The sequence below is a fragment of the Mastomys coucha genome, unplaced genomic scaffold, assembly GCF_008632895.1.
Source record: "Mastomys coucha isolate ucsf_1 unplaced genomic scaffold, UCSF_Mcou_1 pScaffold21, whole genome shotgun sequence".
In the NCBI taxonomy this organism is placed as follows: Eukaryota; Metazoa; Chordata; class Mammalia; order Rodentia; family Muridae; genus Mastomys; species Mastomys coucha.
This window is the reverse complement of record NW_022196904.1, coordinates 164828646-164856175: the sequence shown is the minus strand read 5'-3', so window position 1 is coordinate 164856175 and position 27530 is coordinate 164828646. Positions and strand designations below refer to the sequence as shown.

The 27530-nt window shown below is 35.9% G+C and overlaps 1 protein-coding gene across 1 annotated transcript; it reads left to right on the top strand.

The window, feature by feature from the left end:
- Positions 1-7757: 7757 nt before the first annotated feature.
- On the top strand, positions 7758-26958 carry LOC116101149 (tear acid lipase-like protein). Its single transcript, XM_031384817.1, is given in 10 exon segments — positions 7758-7853; positions 8070-8187; positions 8905-9103; positions 10659-10768; positions 11967-12103; positions 23239-23382; positions 24559-24630; positions 26018-26089; positions 26709-26777; positions 26779-26958. Coding segments are annotated over 10 exon segments (1197 nt in total).
- The last annotated feature ends 572 nt before the right edge of the window (positions 26959-27530 follow it).

The following is a 27530-nucleotide window of genomic DNA, read 5'->3' as shown; positions in this document are numbered from 1 at the left end:
TATATAACAATCACTAGGTATTAACCCACCCTTTTGGCCTTGTTGTGATGCTATATAGATAAACAGATGATGTCTTGATTCTTAATGATAATCTTCAATGAGTTCCTAAAATTATACTAGAAATTATTGAGTCCTGTATAATAGGGCTGCTGTTAAAGCCCCCTCTGATATGAAAACTGCAATGAGAACTCTGACAATTTTCATGTGTCGGGGTTTAATTGCTTCTGAGATAAGAAGAAAGCATTTACAATTTAGAACACATTCCAAAAGATTGTAAAACAATTAACCAAAGGTCAAAGAAGGGAACTAATGATTTGTTATAGGTGCAAGGACAGAAGATAAAACATTTACTGGGTATATCTATACAAAACTTCAATGATAACTTAGTCACAGAAATTATAGTTGTTAACTTTTAATGAACCTGTGAAGCTAGTGACAGATAACGAATGAATGGTCTTAATGGTAACATATGTAAACATCTCTATTATAAAGTTCTTATTCAATTTATGACTTGATTTTATGTTTGAACATTTAGTGAGCTTTTGTTTCTTAAAAAAAAAAGGATGCTTCAAAAAACTATGTGATCTATTCTACTAGAAAAGGTGAAAATGAAAACTAGGAATGATTACATTATATGGCATTATTATATCAGAACAGGAAGGAATGTAGAGTAACTTAGAAATCAAGAAAGCAACTTAGAAATTTAGAGAACATATAGTCTGATAGATTTCTTACTCTTTACTTCACCTTAGAAATAAAGAGAACACTAGGACAGGAACAAAAAGAAGGTGCAGAAAAACACACACACACACACACACACACACACACACGCATTCACACATGAGAGAGAGAGAGAGAGAGAGAGAGAGAGAGAGAGAGAGAGAGAGAGAGAGAGAGAGAGAGAGAGAGAGAGAGAGAGAGTAGAAAGTACAGGCAGGTTTCAGGTTTCTTCTTACCATATGATAGAACAGTTCTTTTCTAAACAATAAGGCAGGTTTAGTCTTAATAAAGAGGAATAATGTTTTTTCTTACAGACTAGGGTTTAATCATTTAGCAGTAATAGGATAGTAGTGCAATAAAAGTGTTAGCTCATTTTTCATCCAGAATGTGGAAGTTCTTTCTGCACTGGCAATTGGAGTTTTGCTCCATATGCTCATGTACATATAGATGTGTGTATGTAAGTATGTAATTATGAAATAAGTAAGTAGCAGGCTCCAACTGGAATGCATGAAGGTATATGATTCTGTGTGCATGAGTTGGTATGTAAAGGTATGTACTTATGCATATTTGCTTGTCTGAATGCGTTTTCCTTCTGCGAGTGACTATCTTTTTCTGGTTAAATAAAGTTTACTGCTCCCAACCTTCTTCCTGCCTGATAAGCAAGAAGTTCGGTAAAACTCCCTAGCAATTGATCCTTTGTTTAAATCTCTGCTGTTTTAAGATGCGGTGCTAAATGCCTGGGAGATTGTAATTTCTAGAGGAACTGAGAGAGGCAATCTAGCCTCCACTACAAAGTAAGTTAAATCAAGATAGGTAAACATTTTATTATTATATTTAAAAGCAATCCTAATTTCTCCCAAGACCAAGTCTTGCCACTGCTGAAGCTATTAAACCCTTGGCTACATTTAAAAGAGAACCAGAACTCTGGAGATGGCCTCTGACATCTATTTGTCACCCAAATAGGAAGCTATTCAGGTCAGCACCTAAATTCCTTGTTTTACGAAAAAGCTAGGAATCACATCTTGGATTTATATAACCTGTTGATTAGTGAAATCAGTTAAGGACAGATGAGTAATTGGAATTTAAATCCGTTTCTGCCTGCAAGAAGGCCCCTAATTGTTTCCCGCAAAACACAAAGCCACCTGTTGCCTTTAGTGGGAATTTCAGGGGCTACTTAGTAAGCACTGTCCACAACCAGCATGCTGACTCTACAAGGGTAAATAGTTTGTAGCTACCAGTGAAGATTGCAATGACTACTGTTAGTACAGACAAGAACTGGAATGGGACAGATTGAATTGACAGACAGACTGATCTTCACAGATGTTATTAAACACAGTTTTAAGGGGAAAAGGCATTAAGTTTAGCATTAGCTAGATGACTGACTTTCTTCAGTTTGTGCAAAAAGTCAGTCTTTGGTTTCCAGGAAGGGGAACTTTAGATGTGCAAGAAACTAAGGTTTGGTATTATAATTGGTTTACAGAGAATGGAGGAAAAGGTATGTCCCTTACAACATTTGCTATTTAGAATTTGCTTAAGCAAACATTAGCAGATGACCAAAAAGAGCCATATCTGCTCACGAGACATTAGTTTCACCTCCTTGTGAGGGGATCTATTACTACAGTCTCACTCAAGACCTAAGAAAAATATTTCCCTCTTGACAGAAAAGTCTGAGAAAGACAGCTCAGGAGAGAATAGTGATGAATCCGAAGAGAACAACAATAACAAAAAAAAATCAACCTCAAAGGAGAATTCCTACTTTAAAAAAGAAAGTAACAAAATATCATAAACATAGGTGGCCTATCTTGCAGCATTTAAACATACGTCTAAAAAATGTAAAAAAGAAACCAAAGGAGCCTATGGGATTTGTTTCTGGTATACTCCAAACTCCCCATCTGGGCAAATCATTAGGATGTTCCCCAGTGATTATGCAGAAGAGCAAAGAGGATAAGAATCCCTTATGGGAACCTCTGCCATTTAAATTGCTTATGACTCCTTGTGATTTGTTTAAAATACCTAGAGCCTACCTAGCTAAAGACATTTATTTTTACTGTAGATGGATATATATGAGAACTTGGCTCAAAAAGAGTTGTCTAAGATGGCTGAAAATAATAGGAAAATAAAAGAGTTAATATGTAAAATATTTTTGAGTACTGGTAAATAAAGAAAACACTCACAAAAATCAACAAGGAAATGTTCAATAAAAATGTTACAGCCTTACAAGCATGGAGACCCTTGCCTAGTAGAGATACAAATACCAAAAAGCTTACTAATATAATGCAGAAACCAGAGAAACACTTTGAGGAATCTGTTGTTCAACTGACAGAGGCTACAGAAAAAAAAATGGTTCTCAGCTCTGAAGCAAAAGTTATTATTTTAAAACATTGGCCTCTGAGAATGCTACACCTGCTTGTCAGTCACTTCTAAAGGCAATTTTAAAAATCTGAACATATTTCTGATTTTATTAAAGCATTGCTGATCCTGCTACTTCATGTCTTCAATAATCTTACAAGGTCAGAGTCCTATTCAGAGTTTTTACTTATCAAAGAAAAAAATAACAAGCAGGCTTGCCTCACAAGTGTTATTCATGTAACAAGGCTAGACATATCAACAAGCAATGTCCCAATATGGCAGAAGACACCATAAATATTAATGTTCCTGGCCCTAAGCAGAGCAGAAATCCAAATGGGCTTTGCACATTGTGTCTTCATTGTCTGAAAGGGTACCACTGGCACAAAGAGTGCCAAACTAGTTTTGATAAAAATGACACTACTTTATCTGGTGTTAGTCGAATCCCTAATAATACAAGAATCTTATCCAGCCAGGAAAATTGGGTGAGGGACCTACCCTGGGCCACTCAAACAATAGATGAAATTCAACAGTCCCAAGTGACCAATCCATTTGCCAATTGAGGGCTATCCAACAGTTGCAACAGACAAACCCAGGCAGTGTCACAACAATGGCTACTCTTGACTCTTAATTTCTCATACTCCACTGACATTCCGTAAAGTTCACAGGGAAAGTTAATTGTAAAATGAGCTCATCAGACCTTAAAAGACAGTAATATCTAAATTACAAAATAAGGTTATGATTGTTCATCTCCTTGTCATACTTTACAGAACAAAATATAAGTCTTTTCATGCCTCTAATAAAATAAAGACCTACTAACTGGATAATTAAAAAGACCAATGCTTTTCCAGGAGAATCTTTGTTTATATATTTACAGGACTCTATAGATGCCAGGCCTCTTGCATGAACACAGACTTCCACACCTGCCACTCCCATCTTGCCCACTTCAGCTAGATCCATCTGCAGGTTTTCCATCCATGCCAAAAACCCTATCAAAAGCAGACACAAAAGACATCTGATTGTACTTTTAATTCTATTTTAGGGGCATATAAAATTGCTAAATATAAATTTATATGTATCACTTCCCATCTGAATGCTATTTGACTTATTGTATAATTTTATCATGAGTCCTAATGCTTTTGCTCATTTTATACTGGCTAACATATCTTGTTACCAATTAATTTCTCAGCATTGGTTTAATGCTCCTGCTATGTTTATATTGATATGGATTGTTAATTTCCTTTTATAACCTAAGAAATTTATAGTGGAGCTCATCTTAGGCACATTTTTCATCTTTTGAAATATTTGATTTCATTAATAACCTGAATAACTCAAATTGCATTTCAGCAATGGTATTAATGACTGTTTTCTAGACAGGAGAATTTTTTCATATTTGCCATGAACTCTTACTTAGGAACATTTAGGTTGCTTGTGTTGGACTTAGCTGAAGATGGAATAGATCAAGGTAATTATGTAAGGAGTTTATTGGCTTTGTTTTCAACAAGACATTCATAGCCAACTAGGCAGTCTTTATGAGGAATTGACCAGAATTTTCAAATTGGTTGGCAATTGTGGTAATAGTAAAGTTTTAATGTTGATGTATGAATTTAAAATTTTAAGGTGTGTATTTGAGAAAGTTATAGACATTAGTCTCTTTCAAGTTGGCATAAGCAGTGTGAAATGAGCAATTCATTCAGCTGGAGAAATGTAAGTTCTAGCTGGTGGAAAAGGACACCAAGTTCAAGAACACCATTTGCATCAACTTCAAAGTTGTGCAAAATGGTAATGTCCCATGTCACCCACCAATCAATGTTTACTCTAGGACTTGGAAATGTGCCATGGTTATGTAATCTCGTGTGTCTTCCTTCATAGATACATGTGACCTAAACTACATGTGTCTCACTGTATCCTCTGTTCTTCAGAGCTGGCAAGAACAGAATAAAAGAATCAATTACTACATCCTCCCCTTACTTTTGGAAATTCTAAACTTGTTATTTTTGGTAGAAACTAATCTTGGTGGTTATTGAGTTACCAAAACCTGACAAGGTCAAGTTGAGATGTGCTACAGAAAAAGCACATTCATGTTAAAAGTCATTTTATAGAAAATGATCTAGAATATGTAACAATTGATGTGGAAATGATATATTGGATAAAACTGGTTAAATAAATAAAATATGTCCCTCAACTATAAATTAAATAAACACAGAGACATGGAAAGAAACTTAAATTTCTTTTATGTCCATTTCTTAAATTGCTTGTTATCAATCCATTTAAGTGAAATTTCTCTCTTACTTTTGTCCTCTTTTCTTTCAGTACTTTCTAATGTGTGTTGATAATAAAATACCTTTAATTTTTTGAGCATATGAATTATTATTTTTGATATTTTGCTGACTTAAAATTTATGTTATTTTACTATTTTTATTCTCTTAAAATTGTTATAAATTATGCTGGAGTGCAAAGAACTTTTCCACATAATTATTAATGAAGAACTAAATATATCATATGAGAATTACATACATTATTAATATTTTAAATAATTATTTTCTTTTATGTGTTAATATTCTGCCTACATCTTTATATGTGTGCCACAAGGATTACTGGTGCTCACTAAGGCCAGAAGAAGGTATTTGGTAACCTGGATCTGGAATTATAGCTGTCTGTAACCCACCATCTGAATGATGGGAACCAAACTCAGGTCCTTTAGAAGAGCTCTCAACTAAGCTTTGTTCCTTCAGTTGAAATCCATCCCCCTGCTATATCACATAAAAAAAGAAACATAGGCAGATGTTACCTCTTGAAAATGTTAACACCTTGAACCATAGTTATAATTGTTTAAATGAAAAGTAAGAAGTAGTTCTCCCCTTTTCTGGTTTCCTCTCTGAAAAACTCCCTATTCCCTCCCCCTCCCCCCTGCTCACCAACCCACCCTCTCAGGCAGGTAGATCAGTGGAATAGAATTAAAGACCCTGAAATGAACCCACACACTTATGATCACTTGATCTTTGACAAAGGAGCTAAAAACCATTCAGTGGAAAAAAGACAGCATTTTCAACAAATGGTACTGGCTCAACTGTCATTTAGCATGTAGAAGAATGCAAATCGATCCATTCTTATCTCCTTGTACAAAGCTCAAGTCCAAGTGGATCAAGGACCTCCACATAAAACACACATGGGCAAGGGGAAATTTTCATTTTTATATTCTGAAGATATTACCTCCTAAATTTATACACATGTTGCACTTAAGTCAGTTATAGGGGAAAATGTCTTTAAAATGGCTTTGCTTACAATGTATTTCTTGACTCGTTTTGTAATTCTGTATATAGCAGCTTTCAAATTAAGGAAACATAGTTACAATTAAACTGGTGAGTTGTTGTCCAGCTTAAAATCTAAAGAAAGCTTCAGTATTCACACTAAGAATGAGGATGTGGAGGAGGGTATTGGCAGGCAATGAACCCAGGGCTAAGAAACCACGTCAATCTTAAGAGCTTTGCAACATTTGACTTCTGGTTTGACAAGCATCCAAGTCCATGGTTAAAGTAGGCACTTTCCATTTTTCAGAAATGTCATCCAAAAAATACATTCCCTGATATATTTATAGTGAGCAGGATAGAAAAAAAAAGAATTAAAATTTCATTCAGACTACAAGAAATCAAAAACATTTATATTCGGTAACAGTGAGTACGATACAATTGTGACTTGTATTGCTTTAGGCTCAGTATTCAAACAGCAACAGATGAAGTTATTTAGACACTGGGCACAACATGGTTGTTGAAATTTACAATATTGATTTTATTGCTAAGATTATTTGACTAATATGTATCTTTCCCCCCCTTTTCAGCTTACTTGGCATCTTGATATTAAAGCATTGAAGAAAAATAAAATAAAATGAAAGAAAAAGTAGAAGCCATATCTTGTGCTTGGAACAAGATTAGGGAAGCTAGGTGTGGGTCCATCTCTTCTATAGCAACCTATAATGACAAATATGTGATTATTAAAATGTGTTCTCAAATAACACTTTAAAATAATATGTATAGAGGGTGGAAAAGATGTTTATTGCTCATGTTTGTTTGTTTTTAAAAAGCACATACTTTACAAATTCAAATGACATTGGTAGAATACATGTGCTACACATAGTTATTAAAGAATGAAAGGAAAGATATGGTGCATTACTTGGAATGCACATCTTCTACATGTGGAAACCCATTCGCCTTGCTTTTCATCCATCTCTGCTATCATTTTTTAATCTTTCCTCGCTCTGCTCCCAAACATTTAAAGGACTTTGAATTAAGTAATTTCTCTAAAGTCATTAACCAATAAATTATATACTAATCTTAGTCCTTTAGGATAAATGTCAAATAGTCATCAGTGAGGATTTATCAGCAAATTAGTTAGAATTATTTTGTTTTTAGAAACAGCTAAGGGACAGACAGGTAGCTTTTATAAAGATATTGTCAATTTAAATTATAATCTAAGCTGATCTTTAGTTATATCTAAGTTTTTCTTTGTCTCTTAGTTTACTGCTGTGAGTATTCATTTTAAAATTATTGAGTTCATCTAAGATTCTTACTATATAATATGAAAGCTTTCAGTTATGGAAGGTTCCATATGGACATAATGTATATGTAATAATCTGAGTTAGTACCATGTCTTTAGCTCCTTCATGAAAATAACTATTTCCCTGCAGGTTTAAAATGCTGAGCTTTCTGAGAACAATGTGCCTTATCCATGCATTTGGAAACATATTTTGTTTACTGGGACCAAACAAGAATCCTGAAGCTCACATGAATGTTGAAAGATATCCTTATCACTAATAAAATTAAATATATTTGTTTATCTCTATTAGTTTATTTCATCTTTTCTATGTTGTTGCATTTCTTACAATCTGAACTCTCACCATGAAAGATGACTTCATTCCAGAAGAAATTTTAGTTTAAGAATCATGAAAAATGAGTGAGTATAAAGAAAGATTCATGAAAATCATTGTTGTGTGTTCTCTCTTGGAGAGTGAGATTATTGCATACTGGGGATATCCAAGCGAAGAGTTTGAGGTTAAGACTGATGATGGTTACATTCTTCCAATCAACCGAATTCGTCATGGGAAGAATAATGCTGAGAGTTCAGGTAAAATCTGGGTGAGATAAATACTGAAGCCACCAGCACCCTGAGGCAATGACATGCCTCACTAAATAGTTACCTCCAAACAGAGTAATTTCAAAGGAGCAATCTGACCTACCTGATTCCCATGACTTAAGCTGGGGCTTAAAGGAACCTAGCTTTCATTGGTCACTGTGAGGACAAGGATGTGATTCTACAGAAGGTGCTGAATCCCTAAATAATTTTCAAGCACACTGTATTTGGGAGATCCCTTGGTTTCCTGTTGTGAGTATTCATAGTTTATGCTGCAGGTGGTAATATATACGACCTGGTTCATCCCTCATATCCACCTAGAAGCCCTGGCTGCTCTTAGAGTTCAGTGAGTTTTAAAAGAAGCTGTGTATTAATCTTTAGATGTCTAGTCATACATCTAACTATAACTACAAACTATACAAACTATAGAATAACTCCAAACTATAAAAATCAAAAAGATAAACAGATGTACTAAGGAAATTTATGGTTGAGGAGAGTGAAGTAGGAGGGAGCCCAAGATCCTGTAGAAATGATTCTTCTTTTGCACAGTTCCATACTCGTTAACATTGACTGACATAGCATAAGTAAGATGAAGTCTTAGCACACCCCTGTGTTTCAAAATCTTTTGTTTCATTATGAGTATTTGATGTTCTTGCTTACATTTTCAGTAGATGCTAATGATGTAAAGCATTTTCATGGTTGTTTTTGCAGTCCCAAAGATGGTAGTATTCTGTCTCCATGGCTTGTTTGCAACTCCTGGTGCATGGGTTTCCAATCCTCCCAACAACAGCCTGGCCTTCATCCTAGCAGATGCTGGGTATGATGTGTGGTTGGGCAGCAGCAGAGGAAGTACCTGGGCAAAGAAACACGTGACCCTCAACTCAGATTCTAAAGAATACTGGGATTTTAGGTAGGGAATAGTTCCATGTGATTTCTACTTTTGCCTTAAAAGAATGTCAAATATTTTAATAGTTAAGCAATTTCATGGAACAGGATTGAAGGCATTTCATTTAGCATGATTTCAGAAGATTGGCTTGGGTAACACAGTTTGGGACTTCGTATTACTGCTAAAACATATAATAATTATAATTAAATTATTTTTATAGCTTATTTTCTACTCTTGAAATACTAATTACTCTTCTAATCAGTGCACTTATTTATTTTTTTAAATGATATTTATCTAGTGTGTGTGTGTGTGTGTGTGTGTGTGTGTGTGTGTGTGTGTGTGTGTATCTGTGTGTAAATGTCTCAGTATTTGTCTGGGGGTCAGGAAACAACTTAAGGGGATTGGCTATATCCTTTATCCATGTTGGTCCTGGGTTTGAAACTCGGGGCAACAGGCCTGATAGATAACAAGTGCCTTTGCTCACTGAATCTCCTCACAGACCTCACGCACATCTGTATAAAATTGCTTCATTGAAGTAAATTTGATATATTCAAAACAAAGATTTTGTAAATGTAGACATTTCCATACAGCTATCATCTGTTACTCATTACTTTAAGCCTGTATTCTGATTTGTGTGTGTGTGTATACATGCTTGTATGTATGAAATATAGGTATATTCATGTGCATGTGTTTAGTGAGGACCAGCGCACAAATTCAGTGTTCCTTAGACACACTGTATCTGTCTCACACAGGAATCTCTGTATAGGACAGGCTGGGTGGGCAGCAAAACTGCTTATTTTTGTACATGCATTGCTGGGATTTCAGGTGAGCACCAGCATAAGTGTTTTTGCTTTTGTTTTTGTTTTTTGTGGGTCCTTGGGATCAAACTCACTCCCTAATTATTTTCCAATGAGCTGCCTCCTCAGCTGAAATTGTTGATATTTTGTTAGAAGGAAGACTGGCAGGCAATGGAGAAGGGAGACAGTTAATTGTATATGTGATTACTTTGTGTCACAGAGTAGTAGAATATTATCTCATGAATTTGGTTAGTCGATGTCCTTTATGTGTTCATCTTTGTAATTTTATCAATCTCTGTTTGCCTGTCTCTGTCTGTCACTGTCTGTCTCTGTCTGTCTCTGTCTCTCTCTGTGTCTCTCTCTATATATATATCTATCTCTCTGTCTCTCTCTTTCCCAGTGGGGCCTTGAGGAAGATTACCTATTTCCCAATTTTAATTCATATAATATTCATGTGGAGAACCTAAAATTTTTAGAAATTTAGCTCTCGAGCAAAAGTTATCAGAATTAAGTCTAACAATTCATTCACAGTAGACATAGAAATGCTAGCTTAATTCTGTGAAATGTGTATAATTGTGGACAAATGCCACAGGAAAATTGTGATTACAGAGAAATAATGATCATAAGGTTACACAGAGTGAAGGTAGTATGTGATAACTGCCATGACTTTGTGAACCATGTTGCCTTTCACATAGATCACATAAAGACATCATTTAAAACAGAAATGAATTACTTATTGGTTAGTAACTAAATCACCTTTCTCCTTTCTTGTTTTCTTGCAGTTTTGATCAAATGATAAAACATGACCTTCCGGCCACCATTGATTTCATTCTGGAGAAAACAGGACAAAAGCAGATTTACTATATTGGCCATTCTCAAGGAACCCTTATCGGTATGCAAAAGAGGACAAAGCTGAAATTGTATCCTGAAGAATACAAATATAGACATATAATTGACACCTCTTTGTAAAACACAGAGAAGCTCTCACAGATGGCTACAGCTGGAGCCTGCTTTAAAATGTCAAATGTTGAAATCACAGCCTCTACTGCACAAAATATTTGAATGAAGTACATATGTGAGGAATTCCTAGGATTCTCTATACCTAGAACTTCTGAGACTAATAACTCACTATATGTGGGGTGTGTTTGTGTATGTGTATGTGTGTGCATGTGTGATATGTATGTGTGCATGTGTATATGTGTGTGTGTGTGTTCTTTCTTAAATGGCATTGTATATTTTGAAAATTGGAGTGTCCACTTTTCTTAGAAAATGCTTTATTAATCTGTTTCCACTGTCTTGGTCAGCACTCACACAGCTTTGATTAATCTTGTTTGAGTTTGTACAAAGTATGTATTTTCAAAGAACTAATGTGACCAAGGATAGATGGTCAGGGAAGATATTTCTAACTAATATATCTACTTGTCCAATTTATAACCTGACAGACAGAATGATTGTAGATAGATAAGTAGATTTGTATATAGGTGGGCACCTGAAGGAATGTGCTGGAGATGCTACAGGTAGTACATGTAAAGGTAGATCATTAAAAATCTAGAGATAATTAAAATCAATGTGTGATATTTTGCATCGGTGTTTCTTCCAAGAGTCGGGGAAGATTTTATTTTTTAAGAGTACTGGGTTGATCCTTAATTATGGTCAGTCTCAAATATGTGAGCTAGCAGTCAAAAAACTCAAAGGCCACCTATAAGTCTTTAATAAATGTAAATAAACTTCACATTGGCAAGAAGACAAAACAAAATAAACTAGGTGGGATTGCCCAGAGCAGAAAATCCCAAAGTAATAGAATTCCAGAATTTATTAGAGAGTTCTCTTAAAGGGCAGAATATTTTTCCTCTTCCAGAATGACTTTTTCTAATGGTAAATCATAAACAGAGTCATTCACAGTAAGTGGGAGGGGAAGAAACAAATTGAATGGAACTTAAAGAGTTTAGCATCTTAGTACTCTGATGAGTAAACTAAGGGAAATCTTCAGGAACAAGTTTAAATGCCTGGCAAAGGAGAGACATAATCTCTGTGAAACAGAGATTAAGAAGGAGGGAACAGTAACTATATTTGTATATAATGTCTTTCAGCTATTGGGGCATTTGCGACAAATCAAGAACTGGCTGAAAAGATTAAACTCAACATTTTACTGGCTCCAATTTATAGCGTTAAACATGTCAAAGGAGCTGGGCACCTTGGATCTTACATCTCTCTGACAGCTATCAAGGTTTGTGATGAACTCAGAGTGTTGGTATACTTATTTTTTCAAAGTTAGATTGCTAAATAAGAGATCTCCCAGTACAGTCTAGTGTTTACTCCCCCCTCATCACCTCCCTTGATGGCTACAATGAATCTCACCTCAAAGCTGGGCAGCTTGCATTTTTCCTGTGTACTTTCTCTAGCATGGATGGAATTTTTATCTATATTTTTGTCTTTTATCTAGTTCTTATTAATTTAAATTTCTGTTTTCCAGAATTTTGTGTTAATACTATAGCTATATCTTTCCCATCCCTCCCTATACTCTTCCAACTCCTCTGTGCCCCCTCCTTCTCAAATTCATTACTGTCTCTTCAGTTATTATCATTACATACATATATACATGTTGCGTGAAATGTATAAAAGGCATCCATGCAAACACAGTCTAGCACCAGCACATAGCCTTGGTCAGTTGCTAGTCTGGCGAACAGGCCGAGACCACGTTCTTTCCTTTTAGCCAGAGCTTTCTACTCCAGTCTAATTAAATTCCCATTGTTGGCTATTGCCACACACACCCCGTGCTTCCAAATTCCCATGGCAGACTAAGACATACCCTTGCACATTACACTCTTCTGCCATACCTTTTTCTGGAACCCAGTTGAGTAGCCACATGAAGGAAAACATCAAACAATCTTAGTTTAGAATCAACAGGAAACAACAATTGCTGGGCTCAGAATCTAGCATCCTAATTTTACAAATTATTCTATGTTAAAACTCCTTATGTGGTGGATCCTGGCAGATCTGCCACTTCAAACAACAGCCTCTGACTTCATACATTCTGTCTGCCTCTCTTACTCCCGCCATCCATAAGCTGCTATTCCTCTCTCCTCTTCTCTTCCTCTTTCTGACCCACCTACCCGCCCCGTGATTGGTCCCTTGAAATGTTTATTTATTAGAGGAAGATCCTACCACATATATATATATACCTGTTAAATCCATTCAGTGTTGCTTGCATGTATGTACACATGTTGAGGGATGATCACATTGTAAGGGATAATCTTTTGACATGTTTCCTAATGTAGTTTATCTTATCTAATATTGCACTTTCAAATTTTCTACCACTGTCTTCCTAAATCCAGAACATTAAATTTTATTAATTGTACAATTTTCCTTTATATTTGCCATTGTTTTGCTTGTGTATAGACTAAATTGTCTTCATTGTTCTTATTTTAATTGGATATTTTTCTTTATTTACATTTCCCTGCCTCCTCTTTGGGAATCCCCTATCACCTCCCCTTCTCACTCCCCCTCCTCCTGCTTCTATGAGGATATTCCCCCACTCACCCACTGGCATTTCCCTACACGGAGGTATCAAGCCTTCACAAGACCAAGGGCCTCTTCTCCCATTGATGCCTTACAAGGCCATCCTCTGCTACATATGCAGCTGGAGCCATGGGTCCCTCCATGTGTACTCTTTGATGGTTTATTCCCAGGGAGCTCTGGAGGGGTCTGGTTTGATGGTGTTGTACTTCCTATGGGGTTGCAAACCCCTTCAGCTCTTTCAGTTCTATCTCTAACTCCTTCATTAGGGACCCCTAGATCAGACCAATGCTTGGCTGTGAGCATCTATCACTGTATTTATCAGGCTCTGGCAGAATCTCTCAGGAAAGAGCTGTATTAGGCTACTATCGTCAGGCAATTATTGGGATCCACAATAAAGTCTGGGTTTGGTGACTGTATATGGGATGGATCCCAAGGTGGGGCAGTCTCTGAATGGCCTTTCCTTTGCTCTCTGCTCCACACATTGTCTCCATATTTCCTCTCAAATTTTGTTCCCCCTTCTACGGATTGAAGAATTCACACTTTGGTCTTCCTTCTTCTTGAGCTTTATGTGGTCTGTGAATTGTATCTTGGGTATTCTGAGCTTTTGGGCTAATATCCACTTATCAGTGAGTGCATATGTGTTTTTTTGTGACTGGCTTTACCTCACTCAGGATGATATTTTCTAGTTCCATCCATTTGCCTAAGAATTTCATGAAGTCATTGCATTTAATAGATAAGAAGTACTTCATTGTGCAAATGTACCACATTTTGTGTATCCATTCCTCTGATGAAGGACATCTGGGTTCTTTCCAGATTCTGGATATTATAAATAAGGCTGCTATGAACATAGTGGAGCATGTGTCCTTGTTATATGTTGGAGAATCTTTTGGGTATATGCTCAGGACGTATAGCTGGGTCCTCAGATAATAATGTCTAATTTTTTTGTGCGGAGCCACCAGACTGATTTCCAGAGTGCTTGTCCCAGCTTGCAATCCCACCAACAATGGAGGAATGTTCTTTTTCCAGCATCTGCTGTCACCTGAGTTTTTGATCTTAACCATTCTGACTGGTGTGAGGTGGAATCTCAGGGTTGTTTTGATTTGCATTTCCCTGATGACTAAAGATGTTCAACGTTTCTTTAGGTGCTTCTTGGCCATTCAGTATTCCTCAGTTGAGAATTCTTTGTTTAGCTCCGTACCCCATTTTTTAATAGAGTTATTTGATTCTCAAGAGTCTAACTTCTTGAGTTATTTTTATATATTGGATATTAGCCCTCTACTGGATGTCGGATTGGTAAAGATATTTTCCCAATTGTTGGTCGCCATTTTGTCCTATTGAGACTGTCCTTTGCCTTACAGAAGCTTTGCAATTTTATAAGGTCTCATTTGTCTATTGTTGACCTTAAAGCAGAAGCCATTGGTGTTCTCTTCAGGAAAATTTTCCCTGTGCCTATGTGTTTGAGGCTCTTTCCCACTTTTTCTTCTTAGTTCCAGTGTACCTGGTTTTGTGTGGAGGTCCTTGATCCACTTGGACTTGCGCTTTGTACAAGGAGATAAAAAATGGATCAATTTGCATTCTTCTACATGCTGACTGCCAGTTGAACCAGCACCATTTGTTGAAAATGCTGTATTTTTTTCTACTGGATGGTTTTAACTCCTTGGTCAAAGATCAAGTGACCATAAGTTTGTGGGTTCATTTCTGGGTCTTCAACTCTCTTCCATTGATCTACCTACCTGTCTCTGGACCAATACCATACAATTTATATTACTACTGCTCTGTAAAAATAAGTTTGAAGTCAGGGATGGTGATTCCCCCAGAACTTCTTTTATTGTTGAGAATAGTTTTGCCTATGTTGTAGGTTTTTTTCTTTCTACATGAATTTGCAAATTGCTCTTTCTAACTCTATGAAGAATTGAGTTGGAATGTTGATGGGGATTACACTGAATCTTTAGATAGATTGCTTGTGGCAAGATGGCCATTTTTACTATATTAATCCTGCCAATCCATGAGCATGGGAGATCATTTTATCTTCTGAGAATTTCTTCAATTTTTATCTTCAGAGACTTGAAGTTCTTTTCATACAGATCTTTCACTTGCTTGTTTAGAGTCACACCAATGTATTTTATATTATTTGTGACTTTTTTGAAGGGTGTTGTTTCTCTAATTTCTTTCTCAGCCTGTTTTTCCTTTGAGTAGAAAAAGGCTACTGATTTGTTTTAGTTGGTTTTATATTTGGCCACTTAGCTGAAGTTATCAGGTTTAGGAGTTCTCTGGTGAATTTTTGGGGGTCACTTAAGTGTACTATCATATCACTTGCAAATAGTGATATTTTGACTTCTTCCTTTCCAATTTGTATCCCTTTGACCTCCTTTTGTTATCTAATTGCACTGACTAGGACTTCGAGTACTATATTGAATAGATAGGGAGAGAGTGGGCAACCTTGTCTAGTCCCTGATTTTAGTGGGATTGCTTCAAGTTTCTCTCCATTTAGTTTGATGTATATTGCTTTTACTATGTATAGGTTCCGGCCTTGAATTCCTGATCTTTCCAAGACTTTTATCATGAAGGGGTGTTGGATTTTGTCAAATGCTTTCTCAGCATTTACTGAGATGATCATATGGTTTTTTTCCTTTGAGTTTGTTTATATAGTGAATTATGTTGATGGATTTCCATATATTGAACCATCCCTGCATCTCTGAGATGAAACCTACTTGATCATGATGGATGATCGTTTTGATGTGTTCTTGGATACAGGTTGTAAGAATTTTATTGAGTATTTGTGCATCAATATTCATAAGGGAAATTGGTCTGAACTTTTCCTTCTTTGGTAGGTCTTTGTGTGATTTAGGTATCAGAGTAACTGTGGCTTCATAGAATAAACTGGGTAAAGTACCTTCTGTTTCTATTTTGTGGAATAGTTTGAGTAGCATTGGTATTAGGTCTTTTTTGAAGGTCTGATAAAACTGCACTAAACACAACTGGTCCTGGGCTATTTTTGGTTGGGAGACTATGAATGAGTGTTTCTATTTCTTTAGCAGATATGGGACTGTTTAAATCATTTATCTGATCTTGATTTAACTTTGGTACCTGGTATCTGTCTAGTAAATTGTTTATTTCATCCAGGTTTTCCAGTTTTGTTGAGTATAGGCTTTTGTAGTAGGATCTCATAATTTTTTGTATTTCCTTAGTTTCTGTCATATCTCCCTTTTCATTTCTGATCTTGTCAATTAGGATACTGTCTCTGTGCCCTCTAGTTAGTCTGGCTAAGGGTTTATCTATTTTGTTGATTTTTCTCAAAAAAACAGCTCCTGGTTTGGTTGATTCTTTGTATAGTTCTTTTTGTTTCTACTTGGTTGATTTCAGCCCTGAGTTTGATTATTTCCTGACTTTTACTCCTCTTGGGTAAATTTGCTTCTTTTTGTTCTAGAGTTTTCAGATGTGCTGTCAAATTGCTGGTGTATGCTCTTTCTAGTTTCTTTTTGGAGGCACTTAGACCTATTTGTTTTCCTCTTAGGACTGCTTTCATTGTGTCCCATATGTTTGGATATGTTGTGGCTTCATTTTCATTAAACTCTAGAAAGTCTGTAATTTCTTTATTTATTTCTTCCTTGACCAAGTTATCATGAGTAGAGTGTTGTTAAGCTTCCACATATATATAAGCTTTCTATTGTTTATGTTGTTATTGAGGAGCAGCCTTAGTCCATGGTGTCTGATAGGATGCAATGAATTATTTCAATCTTCTTGAATCTGTTGAGGCCTGATTTGTGACCAATTATATGGTCAATTTTGGAGAAGGTACCATGAGATACTGAGAAGAAGGTATATCCTTTTGTTTTAGGATAAAAAGTTTATAGATATCTGTTAAGTCCATCTGCTTTATAACTTCTGTTAACCACACTGTATCTTTGTTTAGTTTCTGTTTCCATGATCTGTTCATTGCAGAGAGTGGAATGTTAAGTCTCCCACCTTATTATTGTGTATGGTGCAATGTATGCTTTGAGCTTTAGTAAAGTTTCTTTTATGAATGTAAATGCCCTTGCATTTGAAGCATAGAAGTTCAGAATTAAGAGTTCATCTTGGTAGATCTTAACTTTGATGAATATGACGTGTCCCTCCTTATCTTTTTTGATCACTTTAGGTTGAATGTTGATTTTATTCAGTATTAGAATGGCTACTCCAGCTTGTTTCTTGGGACCATTTACATGGAAAATTGATTTCTAGCCTTTTATTCTGAGGTAGTGTCTGTCTTTGTAACTGAGGTGGGTTTCTTGTATGCAACAAAATGTTGGGTTCAGTTTACATACACAGTCTGATAGTCTATGTCTTTTTAATTGGGGAATTGAGTCCATTGATATTAATAGATGTTAATGAAAAGTAATTTTTGCTTCCTGTTATTTTTGTTGTTGGAATTCTGTTCATGTGGCTATCTTCTTTTAGTTTTGTTGGAAGATTACTTTCTTGCTCTTTTGAGGATGTAGTTTCTGTCCTTGTATTGCAGTTTTCCATTTATTATCCTTTGAAGGGCTGGATTTGTGGAAATATATTATGTAAATTTGGTTTTGTAATGGAATACCTTGGTTTCTCCATCTATGGTAATTGAAAGTTTTTCTGGATATAGTAGCCTGGTCTGGCATTTGTATTCTCTTAGGGTCTGTATGACATCAGCCCAGGATCTTCTGGCTTTCATAGTCTCTGGTGAGAAGTCTGTTGTAATTTTGATAGGTCTGCCTTTATATGTTACTTGACCTTTTCCCTCACTTTTTAAAATATTCTTTCTTTGTTTTGTACATTTGGTGTTTTACCTATTATGTGATAGGAGGAATTTCTTTTCTGGTCCAAACTATTTGGAGTTCTGTAGGCTTCTTGTATGTTCATGGGCAACACTTTTTTTAGTTTAGAGAAGTTTTCTTCTATAATTTTGTTGAAGATATGTACTGGCCCATTACATTGTGAGCCTTCACTCTCTTCTATACCTATTATCCTTAGGTTTGGTCTTCTCATTGTGTTCTGGACTTCCTGGATGTTTTGGGTTAGGAACTTTTTGCACTTTGTGTTTTCTTTGATTGTTGTGTCAATATTTTCTATGGTATCTTCTGCACCTGAGCTTATCTCTCTATCTCTTACATTCTGTTGGTGATGCTTGCATCTATGGCTCCTCACTTCTTTCTTAGGTTTTCTATCTCCAGAATTGTCTCTCTTTGTGATTTCTTAATTGTCTTTACTTCCATTTTTAGGTCCTAGATGATTTTGTTCAATTCCTTCACCTGTTTGGTTGTGCTTTCCGGTAATTCTTTAAGGGATTTTTGTGTTTCCTCTTCAAGGGCTTGTACCTGTTTACCTGTGTTCTCCTGTATTTCTTTAAGGGAGTTCTTCATGTCCTTCTTAACTTCCTCTATCACCATCATGAGATATGATTTTAGATACAAATCTTGCTTTTTCATTGTTTTGGGATATCCAGGACTTGCTGTGGTGGGAGTACTAGGTTCTGATGTAGCCAAGTAGTCTTGGTTTCTGTTGATAGGATTCTTTCATTTGCCTTTTGCCATCTGTTGATCTCTTGTGTTAGATGTTCTTGCTGTCTCTGGCTGGAGCTTGTCCCTCCTGTGGGTCTGTAAGCCTGTATCAGTACTCCTGGGAGATCAGCTCTCCTCTGGTAAGACCCAGGCACTGTGGATCAGCAGTCTCTCCTGAGTCCCAGTGTCAGAGCACTCTCTGGAGACAAGCTCTCCACTTGTGAGAAAGATGCAGAGTAGACTGTGGATCTGCTGTCACTCCTAGTTGTAGATGGAGGCAGAAAGGATCCTGTCCCAGCTGCCCTGCAGCTTCTGTGGCCTGTGCCTCCCAGCTGGTCTCACCTTAGAACATCCCATTGCTTGTTCTTAATATCATTATTTCTGTAACAAAGCTATTGCCACAATATCACAGAACCATTAATGTATGTTTTCATGAAAGATAAATAAAGTCATTGCAAATATGACCTCTCAATTTGAGGGCAGTTTTCTCTTTTCTCAGTATGTGTTTTCTTATGAGCACATCAGGATTCCAAGTCTATCTCTGATATCATTTGCCATCATCAAAGGATGACGGTAAAATTCCTGGACATCCTTGCCATCACTTAAGGTTCTTAAACACTTCTCACTATCTGCTTGATTCAAAGTACTAAATGTGATTTTATTGGCATTTACCCTGTGACTACAAGTAAAGCATCTTGTCAATTTTCAACTTCCACTTGTATCATCAACTTCTCTTTAGAATGAAAAACTTTGTTCATGTCTTGTTTATATTTCCAGCTGTTTTAAAGTACTTCATATTCCCTTGAAATTTTTCATTTAGTTTTAGGCTGGATATTCCATACCTATTGTGGAACAAACAGAACAGTTGCAAACTTATGGCCAGGCTGAGCTACATAATTAGTGCCAGGCAGGCTTATGATACATAGAAAAATCTCTCAAATAAACATCAAACAAAATAAGAAAAACAGGGAGAGATTAAATTGCCATGTGCTTGTCATATTTTCTTTTTTAAAATAAAAATTTGAATCTGTGTTTGGGGATATCATTATCCTTAGAAGCAACTACTTTTTTTTCTTCAATTGTAACTCTCCTGGCTTTTTAAGATTCTGAGAAGGCTAGTTGGGCATTCTTTGCTTAAAAAATACGTATATTTCTCCTGGATGGCAGGTATTCTGAATTACCTACACCTTTTCTATTTCAGAAGTTAAACCAGGATCCTAATTTACATCACGCATACACAGAAAACAAAACAAAGCAAATAACTTGTTTATTTTCTCTGTCATCCATCTTCCCAAATCAGAGTGTAACTACACTAAGGGTTTGAATGGGGTGTGTATGTGTGTGTGTGTATGTGTGTGTGTGTGTGTGTGTGTGTGTGTGTGTGGTCTTATTTGTTCCACCCAATGATAGATTTGAGCCAGTTGTTTTTTGTGCTTTTGCAGATTCATTACCTTTGATATATAGATTATGTTTTATGTAGTACAGACTTCTCTTTTCCCCTTTTGATTTGACCACATCAGACATGTTTACAATGTACTGATTATATTCAACCCCTTATCCTCTCCAGTCTCCTCAACTAGATGTACAGTTCATACTAAGCTGAAAATCAGATTAGATTCTCTATAGGTCTTAGAATTTCAACTCCTTCTCCTTGGATGGGAACCTTAGTTGCCTTGGACTTTTCCAAATTTCTTTTGTCTATAAGGATTATGAAGCTGAGAACTCTCTTTGGGCAACAGATATGTAATGTAACACAGTGGGTTAGAGTCATAGTTTTCATGTTATGCTTTCTCACAGCCTAATATGCAGTCTTTGAGAACTCTTGTTTTGTATGTATTTTTTGTGTGTGTTTCAATTAACACTATCTGATATCGTGTCTAAGTGAAGCTGCAGTTATCTCCTTCCCCCAGTACCTCAAATCACCTGTGTGTCTACTAAAGTTGTTGATCTTAATCATTTCATCTAAATGGAATCATGTGCTTCGGGGTCCTCTGTCTTGACTATTTAAGTCGGTAGTTCATCTCTGGTGTAGCATTACGGGAACCTCTTCTGTGACAGAATAATAATCTGTTGTGTAAATGTAACACATTCACTTAATCTGTATACCACTACAGATGGGATTTTCAGTGTTTTTTCTGGTTTGCTCATTTGCAAGTTTTTGTGTGGACATGATTTCACTTTATGCTAAACATACTTCAAAATAGAGCCATTTCTATATAGAGTTTACTTCAACAGGTCCATCAGGCATTAACCCTGTGTAATCCCTCCCCATAAAGAAACAAAGAGATTGCTGTCACAATGTTCATGATTCTCAGAAGTTTACATTTAATTTAATCTGATTAAAAATAATCCTACCAGGGACCTGTTCATCCGTTTGCCCGTCAGTTAGCATCTACGTGTGTCTGTCCCCGGTCGTGGGTCTGTCTGTTGGCCCCTTCCTCCTTTGCAGCTGCCAAGCCACCCGGGAAGCAGCCGATGAAGTTGAATGAACTGTTCCTGCACTGCCTCAGCCATCCCGAGACACCAGGTGTGCTGCGTGAAGGGCTGCAGTGCATCTAGTACTCGACCCCTGACCCTGCGACCTCTGATCCGGTCTATCGTGACCCTGTGACACCCCACTCTGCAAGCCATGGACCCTGCGACTCTCGACCCCTCCAACCACGATCTCGCATATCCTGACCATGCCAGTCCTAACACCATGACACCCAACCACTATGTGACCCTAGACCCAGAGACCTCTGACCCCGACCCCACCCAACCCACACCAGACTGGCAGAGGACTAAGGGACGTAGAGCGACTTCCTCAATTACAAATGAGTCAAGGAAACTGAAAAGAAAAGAACACCTGAATTCTGAGTTGACAATGTGACAATGTAAATCCATTCCTGATGTCCACACAACTTGTAGGTGTATTTTCTTCTCCATTACCACTTTACGTGACGACAAAGGATGTTGAACATTTCTTTACGTGGCTCTCTTACTCACCTTCACAACCAGAAGGGTCTTCTCAGTTGACTTTGTGACCTGATGGGCCGAATCTGCATTGTTATCTTAGATGAGAGGTGACAAATCTTTTGCAAACTGACAATCTGTGATCCTGTGGCTGGTTCCTGAACTCACAGGAGCCTTGTACTGCATGTATGTATGGCAGCCTGAGACAATTAGCATGCCTACCTCATGACCTGTCACTACAGGTCTCCAGATATTTCTCTCTTTTATTAGGAGTGATCTAACACACCTGGTTGGAAGGACAGAAATTAAGTGTAGTGCAGACCGGAAAAAATGTGTTCTCTATTAAGAACACTTTTGGGGGGTGTCAGAAGACTCATATGACAGCTAAAAACCTCTTTCACTCAAATTCTGGTGGAATATGATGCCTGCTTTTAGCCTCTGTGGGAATTATATGCATGTGTTGCAAAGACATTTAGCTGGCTGAACACCCACGTATTATTAATTTTCCTTATTAAACATCTCTCATTTTAATTGTTATGTTCCATATAAGTGTTTATTGTTATCTTCCTTGCCAGTGTAGTTTTTATCATGTGCACTGCTCTTCAGGGAATACTTCTCTTGAAGTCTTATTTAATTTAAAAAGATATTGATAGGAATAATAATTTGTAGAGACTTTGTTTAACAGGGGCAGACACCTGGTCTGATTCATGAGTACTATTCAATAACACTTAGTGCCCATGGTTTTAACCCCAGCTCACAGGAGTTGGGGCAGAAAGAAAAACACTCAAGAACATCTTCAGTCAGGACACAATGAGTTCAGCATTATCCTGAATCACAGTATAACCCTGAATATATAGATTGAGAAAGTGCTTAGGCCTTTCCAGGCATCAAATTGTAGCACTTGCCAGGTGTCTTCTCTATGGTCCTTTTTTCTTCTTTCTTTTTAGCCTGGACTCACTTTGAATATTGTATAATGACTGTTGTTTTCAAATATCCTAAACTTTGTGGTGTTAACTAAAAAAATTATAAATATTCTGATTTAAACCAAATTGTTCCCACACTATAAAACTCTCTACTTCTAGAGAAGGAGAGTAGATTGTTTGAAATTGTGGTTTAGAGCACATCTCATGCCAGTTTCATTAAAAACTAGATAAAACAACTTAATAAAGAGAAGTTAAAAAATAATAATCCTACCATATTTGGGGGTGTTTCTTCTCAAATCGTGTACTGAATGTTACATTCAGTGAACTAAGCCAATCCACCCTTCAGTAATGCACAGTAGTTTGGCCTTATGTCTCACTCCCTATAAACATTGGTCTTCTATCAGGCAAAACACTTTTTCACACTAAGAGATGCTCTTCACATTTGTCAATTTCAGCTCCTTTTTGGGGAAAAAGAATTTGTACCTACTGTAGTTTCCAGTGAGGTGGGAGGATATATTTGCGATATTAACTTAGCCGATGTTGGATGTGCTGCTATGATGGGATTTATGGGTGGATATTCTCCAGAGCAGTTAAATATGGTAGGTGTTGTTTCCTTTCAAATTCATTGTGTGTGTGTGTGTGTGTGTGTGTGTGTGTGTGTGTGTGTGTGTATACACTGTTGAGGTAATGATTCTATCTGGTAAATTAAACTTTAATTTATTTAGTAAAGTACATATTAAAATCAAGGTGTGGTTTGCATACAATTCCAAGTTCTCAACACAACAACATAGAAGATCTGTTGTCCACCAATTATGAATGAAAAGCTGGGTATCAGGTATGGATGAGTTTAATCTTTTCTTCTACTTGGTTCAGTCAATTACATCTGGCATAATTCATTAAGTGATTGATCACCCAGTTCAGCACCCATGATCCATGAATTAAGGATAGCTCCACATAAACTACCACATAGAATATGAATCATTAACAAAAATTAATTCTTTAATACATTAAAATTAAATGAACTGGCTCAGATTTTGTTAATATCTAAGCTTGGCTAAATCTTTTATCCTCATAGCAAACCAAAACTACTTAACATCAAAACATACAAAATATACATGCAATGTTAAAAAGATTAGAGTCAACTCTCAAGACAAGCTCATACCAAACTATTGGTGTGAATACTATTTCTACTTAATGAAATCCAGTGGTGAGCCCTGAAATCATCAACATGCAAGTAACATTATATGGCTTAAGAAGGTTATATTCATATATTTAGGAATATGTAACAAATATTAAAGAAAAAAGATTCCATAGTTCACAAATTTTGTTGAGAGCAAAGGAATGTAGGTGGTAGGGTTGGAGGGCAGAGAAAACAAAAATGATATAACTGTATTTTTGGTTCAAAAAATTAAAAATAAATACTTTCCCAACTGAAACAAGAATATTTAGATTCCTTACTGTGGTCAAAACCCAAACTTTCTATTATAAACTGCCTGAACACACATAGCTTTTATCATTTTATTTTGTGTGCGTGAGTGTTTTACTTGTATGTATGTTTGTTCACATTCTGATGTACATAGGGGTCCTTGAATACCCATGAATTACAGCTATACATTGTTGTGGGCTACCATATGGATTCTGGTGATTGAATGTGGATCCTTTGCAAGAACCACTGCTTTTTCTATATGTAATACAGCCTCATTCTTTGAAAGATTTATTTTTGTGGAGTGAAATTAAATTCTGACAAATGTATGTTGTGTCTGATCCTCTCCTAGAGCCGCATTGATGTGTATGTAAAGCTCAATCTAGCAGGAACCTCTGTAAAAATCCTTATACATTATGTTCAGGTATGTCTTCTATAATATATCTCTTTCTTTCCTCCTGATTTTGAAATTCCCCTACTTTTTTAAGTTTCAGAAAATCTTCCCAAGTTGTCTTTGTGGTCAAGGTATTCCATCCAAATTGATACATTATGGAGAATTTTTCAGTACATAGAACCTTTACAGAAAAATGTGAGAAAAGCAAAATGATCACATCATTTTATTCTCAGAGAAAAAGACTTTCTATTCCAGTCAGCAAATACACACACACACACACACACACACACACACACACACACACACACACAGTATGTATATCTTCCAATTATCAATAATTTTAATAATTAATTTCACAGGTTGATACAAGATTAGAATTTTAGGTGTTCTTGAGGTCTATGAGTAAACTGTGATAGCTTTTATACGTACTTAGATAACATGATGTGATATCAACTGACAAGATGTAAACTGGTACATACATAGGGCACAAGCTATCTTACAAGGTTCTTTTATTTTGTTTTGTTTTGCTTTTAATTCTATTCAAACAAATACCACTTGAATTATATCCAAGAGTGTGATGATTGCATATCCTGTGTCTTTACTGGTATGAAAATTTTTAGTCTATTATTCATTACTAATAAGTCAGAATATGTCACATCCTAAGATATGCCACTTTATAGTGCCTTGTTGATAAAATTCTCTTCAGGATTCTGCAACTCTATTAACATTTGTTTCTGTTATTTACTTCTGATCATTATAATTTCTTAAGTTTTTCTATTTTTAGATACAAAGAATATTCATTTTTACTTTATCTTAATATTTCTTGAAAATTGTGTAGTATAATATTAAGGAGAAATTATGTAAATGAAATTATATACGAAGGGTACAAATTTTATTATATAAAATATTAATCTAAAGAGCATCCAAGTTACTCTGAAGTATATTCTGAATTCATTTGAATTTTAGAGTAATAAATAACTTTTGCAAGTACTAATTTGAGATTTCATATTTTATTCCTCTTATAAGCATTAATTTAGATTATTATAATTAAACACATTTGATAATTAAAAATAAATATAAGCTGAGATTTAGTACATACTTCAAAAACTAAATATAACATAAAATGATATATTACTTTGCCTAAATACCTAAGCTTATACCATTAATGGATGATATTTTCTTAGCTTATTTTTTACTTTTTTTGCTGTGGAGTACATATTAATTGATATATTTTAAGCATTATTAAAATGGCCATAATATATATTTTCATTGAGCTGTTAGAAAATGTACTGGGTTTATCTGGGCCAATGTGTCATTATTTTAGAAAGAGACAATAGAACTCAATAAATGTTGGTTCTATCATAATCTAAGGCTTTAGTTTATGTTTAATCTATGGGATGTTTTCTCTGTATTTAAGGCAATTAGAAGTGGTGTACTTCGGGCTTTTGATTGGGGAAGTCCATCTCTGAATATGCAACACTATAATCAGGTAAGTCTTCCAGATTTAATGATCTGGCCCTTACAAAAGGTACATAGTCTAAGAAATCTATTCCAAGTCCTCATTTTTAAAATAAGACATTTAATTTTTCTTAGGAAGAGGGACTGCACAGAACTTTGGGGAGAAATCAAATGAATAGCAACATCTTTTGTATGATGATACTCCGACAATGTTATATCTAACACATTTGAATATCACAAAATTATATGGGGTTTATTGATATGATCATTTCATATGTAGAAATCCAGGTTCAAACAACTTGGGACTTGTATGACTTTATGTTTGGAGGACAGATCACCATAATAAGGGGGTGGTAGCACATAGCAGTCACCACAGGGCAAGGACACTGAGAGAGGGGAGGTTCTGGAAAGAAAGCAGCATAGATTACATAGACAGTGGCTGTGACAAAACTCAAGTAAAATATATATAAAAATAAAATTAATTTTTACATGGCAAGGGCCAGGATCAATGATTTCTATGGACTTAATAAGTGTGTCATTACAACTATCCTGCCGCCGATGAGAGTAAGCCCTGAAGAGTTTGCTATATGCTTTGCTGAATTTTTGTTAATTTTTTTGTTAATTCATTGCTCTTTGTCATTTTCCATCAGACTACTCCTCCTGTATACAACGTGGAAGACATGAAGGTTCCAACTGCCATATTTACCGGTTTAAAAGATTTTTTTGTCTGACCCAGAAGATGTTGAAATTTTGAAACCCAAAATCCCGAACCTCATATACCTTAAGACTCTTCCTGATTTTAGTCATTTTGATTTTATACTGGGATTAAATGCTAGGAAAGAGATTTCTGAGGAAATTTTAACAATTCTTAGGAAATATGACAGCGACATTCAGCTTTAGCTTTTTGCATGTTTTTAAACCTTTCTGAAAGTCTCTTGTTTTTATAAGTGCAAATATTTTCTTGGTTGGCATTTTATATCCTCAGTTATCTTTGATTTTTTTAAGTGGCTGTTTCACTTATTGAGTCATTTATTTTAGTGAAAATTATGACCATCAAGAGAATGTGTCATCTTCTGACTGTTTTTTAATTAATCTAAGTTTAATTTTAACATAATTGCTCCAGAAGAAAAGACCTGCTTTTAATTTGCAGTACTGAAACCCTAAAATACTGATAAAGGAAGATCCTGGCCCATAGTGTGATATCAGATAGGATGCTGTCTGAAGGACACATCATAACACGTTTCATACTTTAGAACCAAGGCTCTAGAAGGACAGTCAATCTTGTTGCTTAGACTTCACAAGTCTTAGTCACTAGTGTCATTGTAAACCTCCCTCCCTGTCACACTACCTATGTGGTCCAGGCACTGTTTGAGTAAGTCACTTATGTCAGTGCTCTCTGTGTGGACCAGGCACTGTTTGAGTAAGTCACTTATGTCAGTGCTCTCTGTGTGGTCCAGGCACTGTTTGAGTAA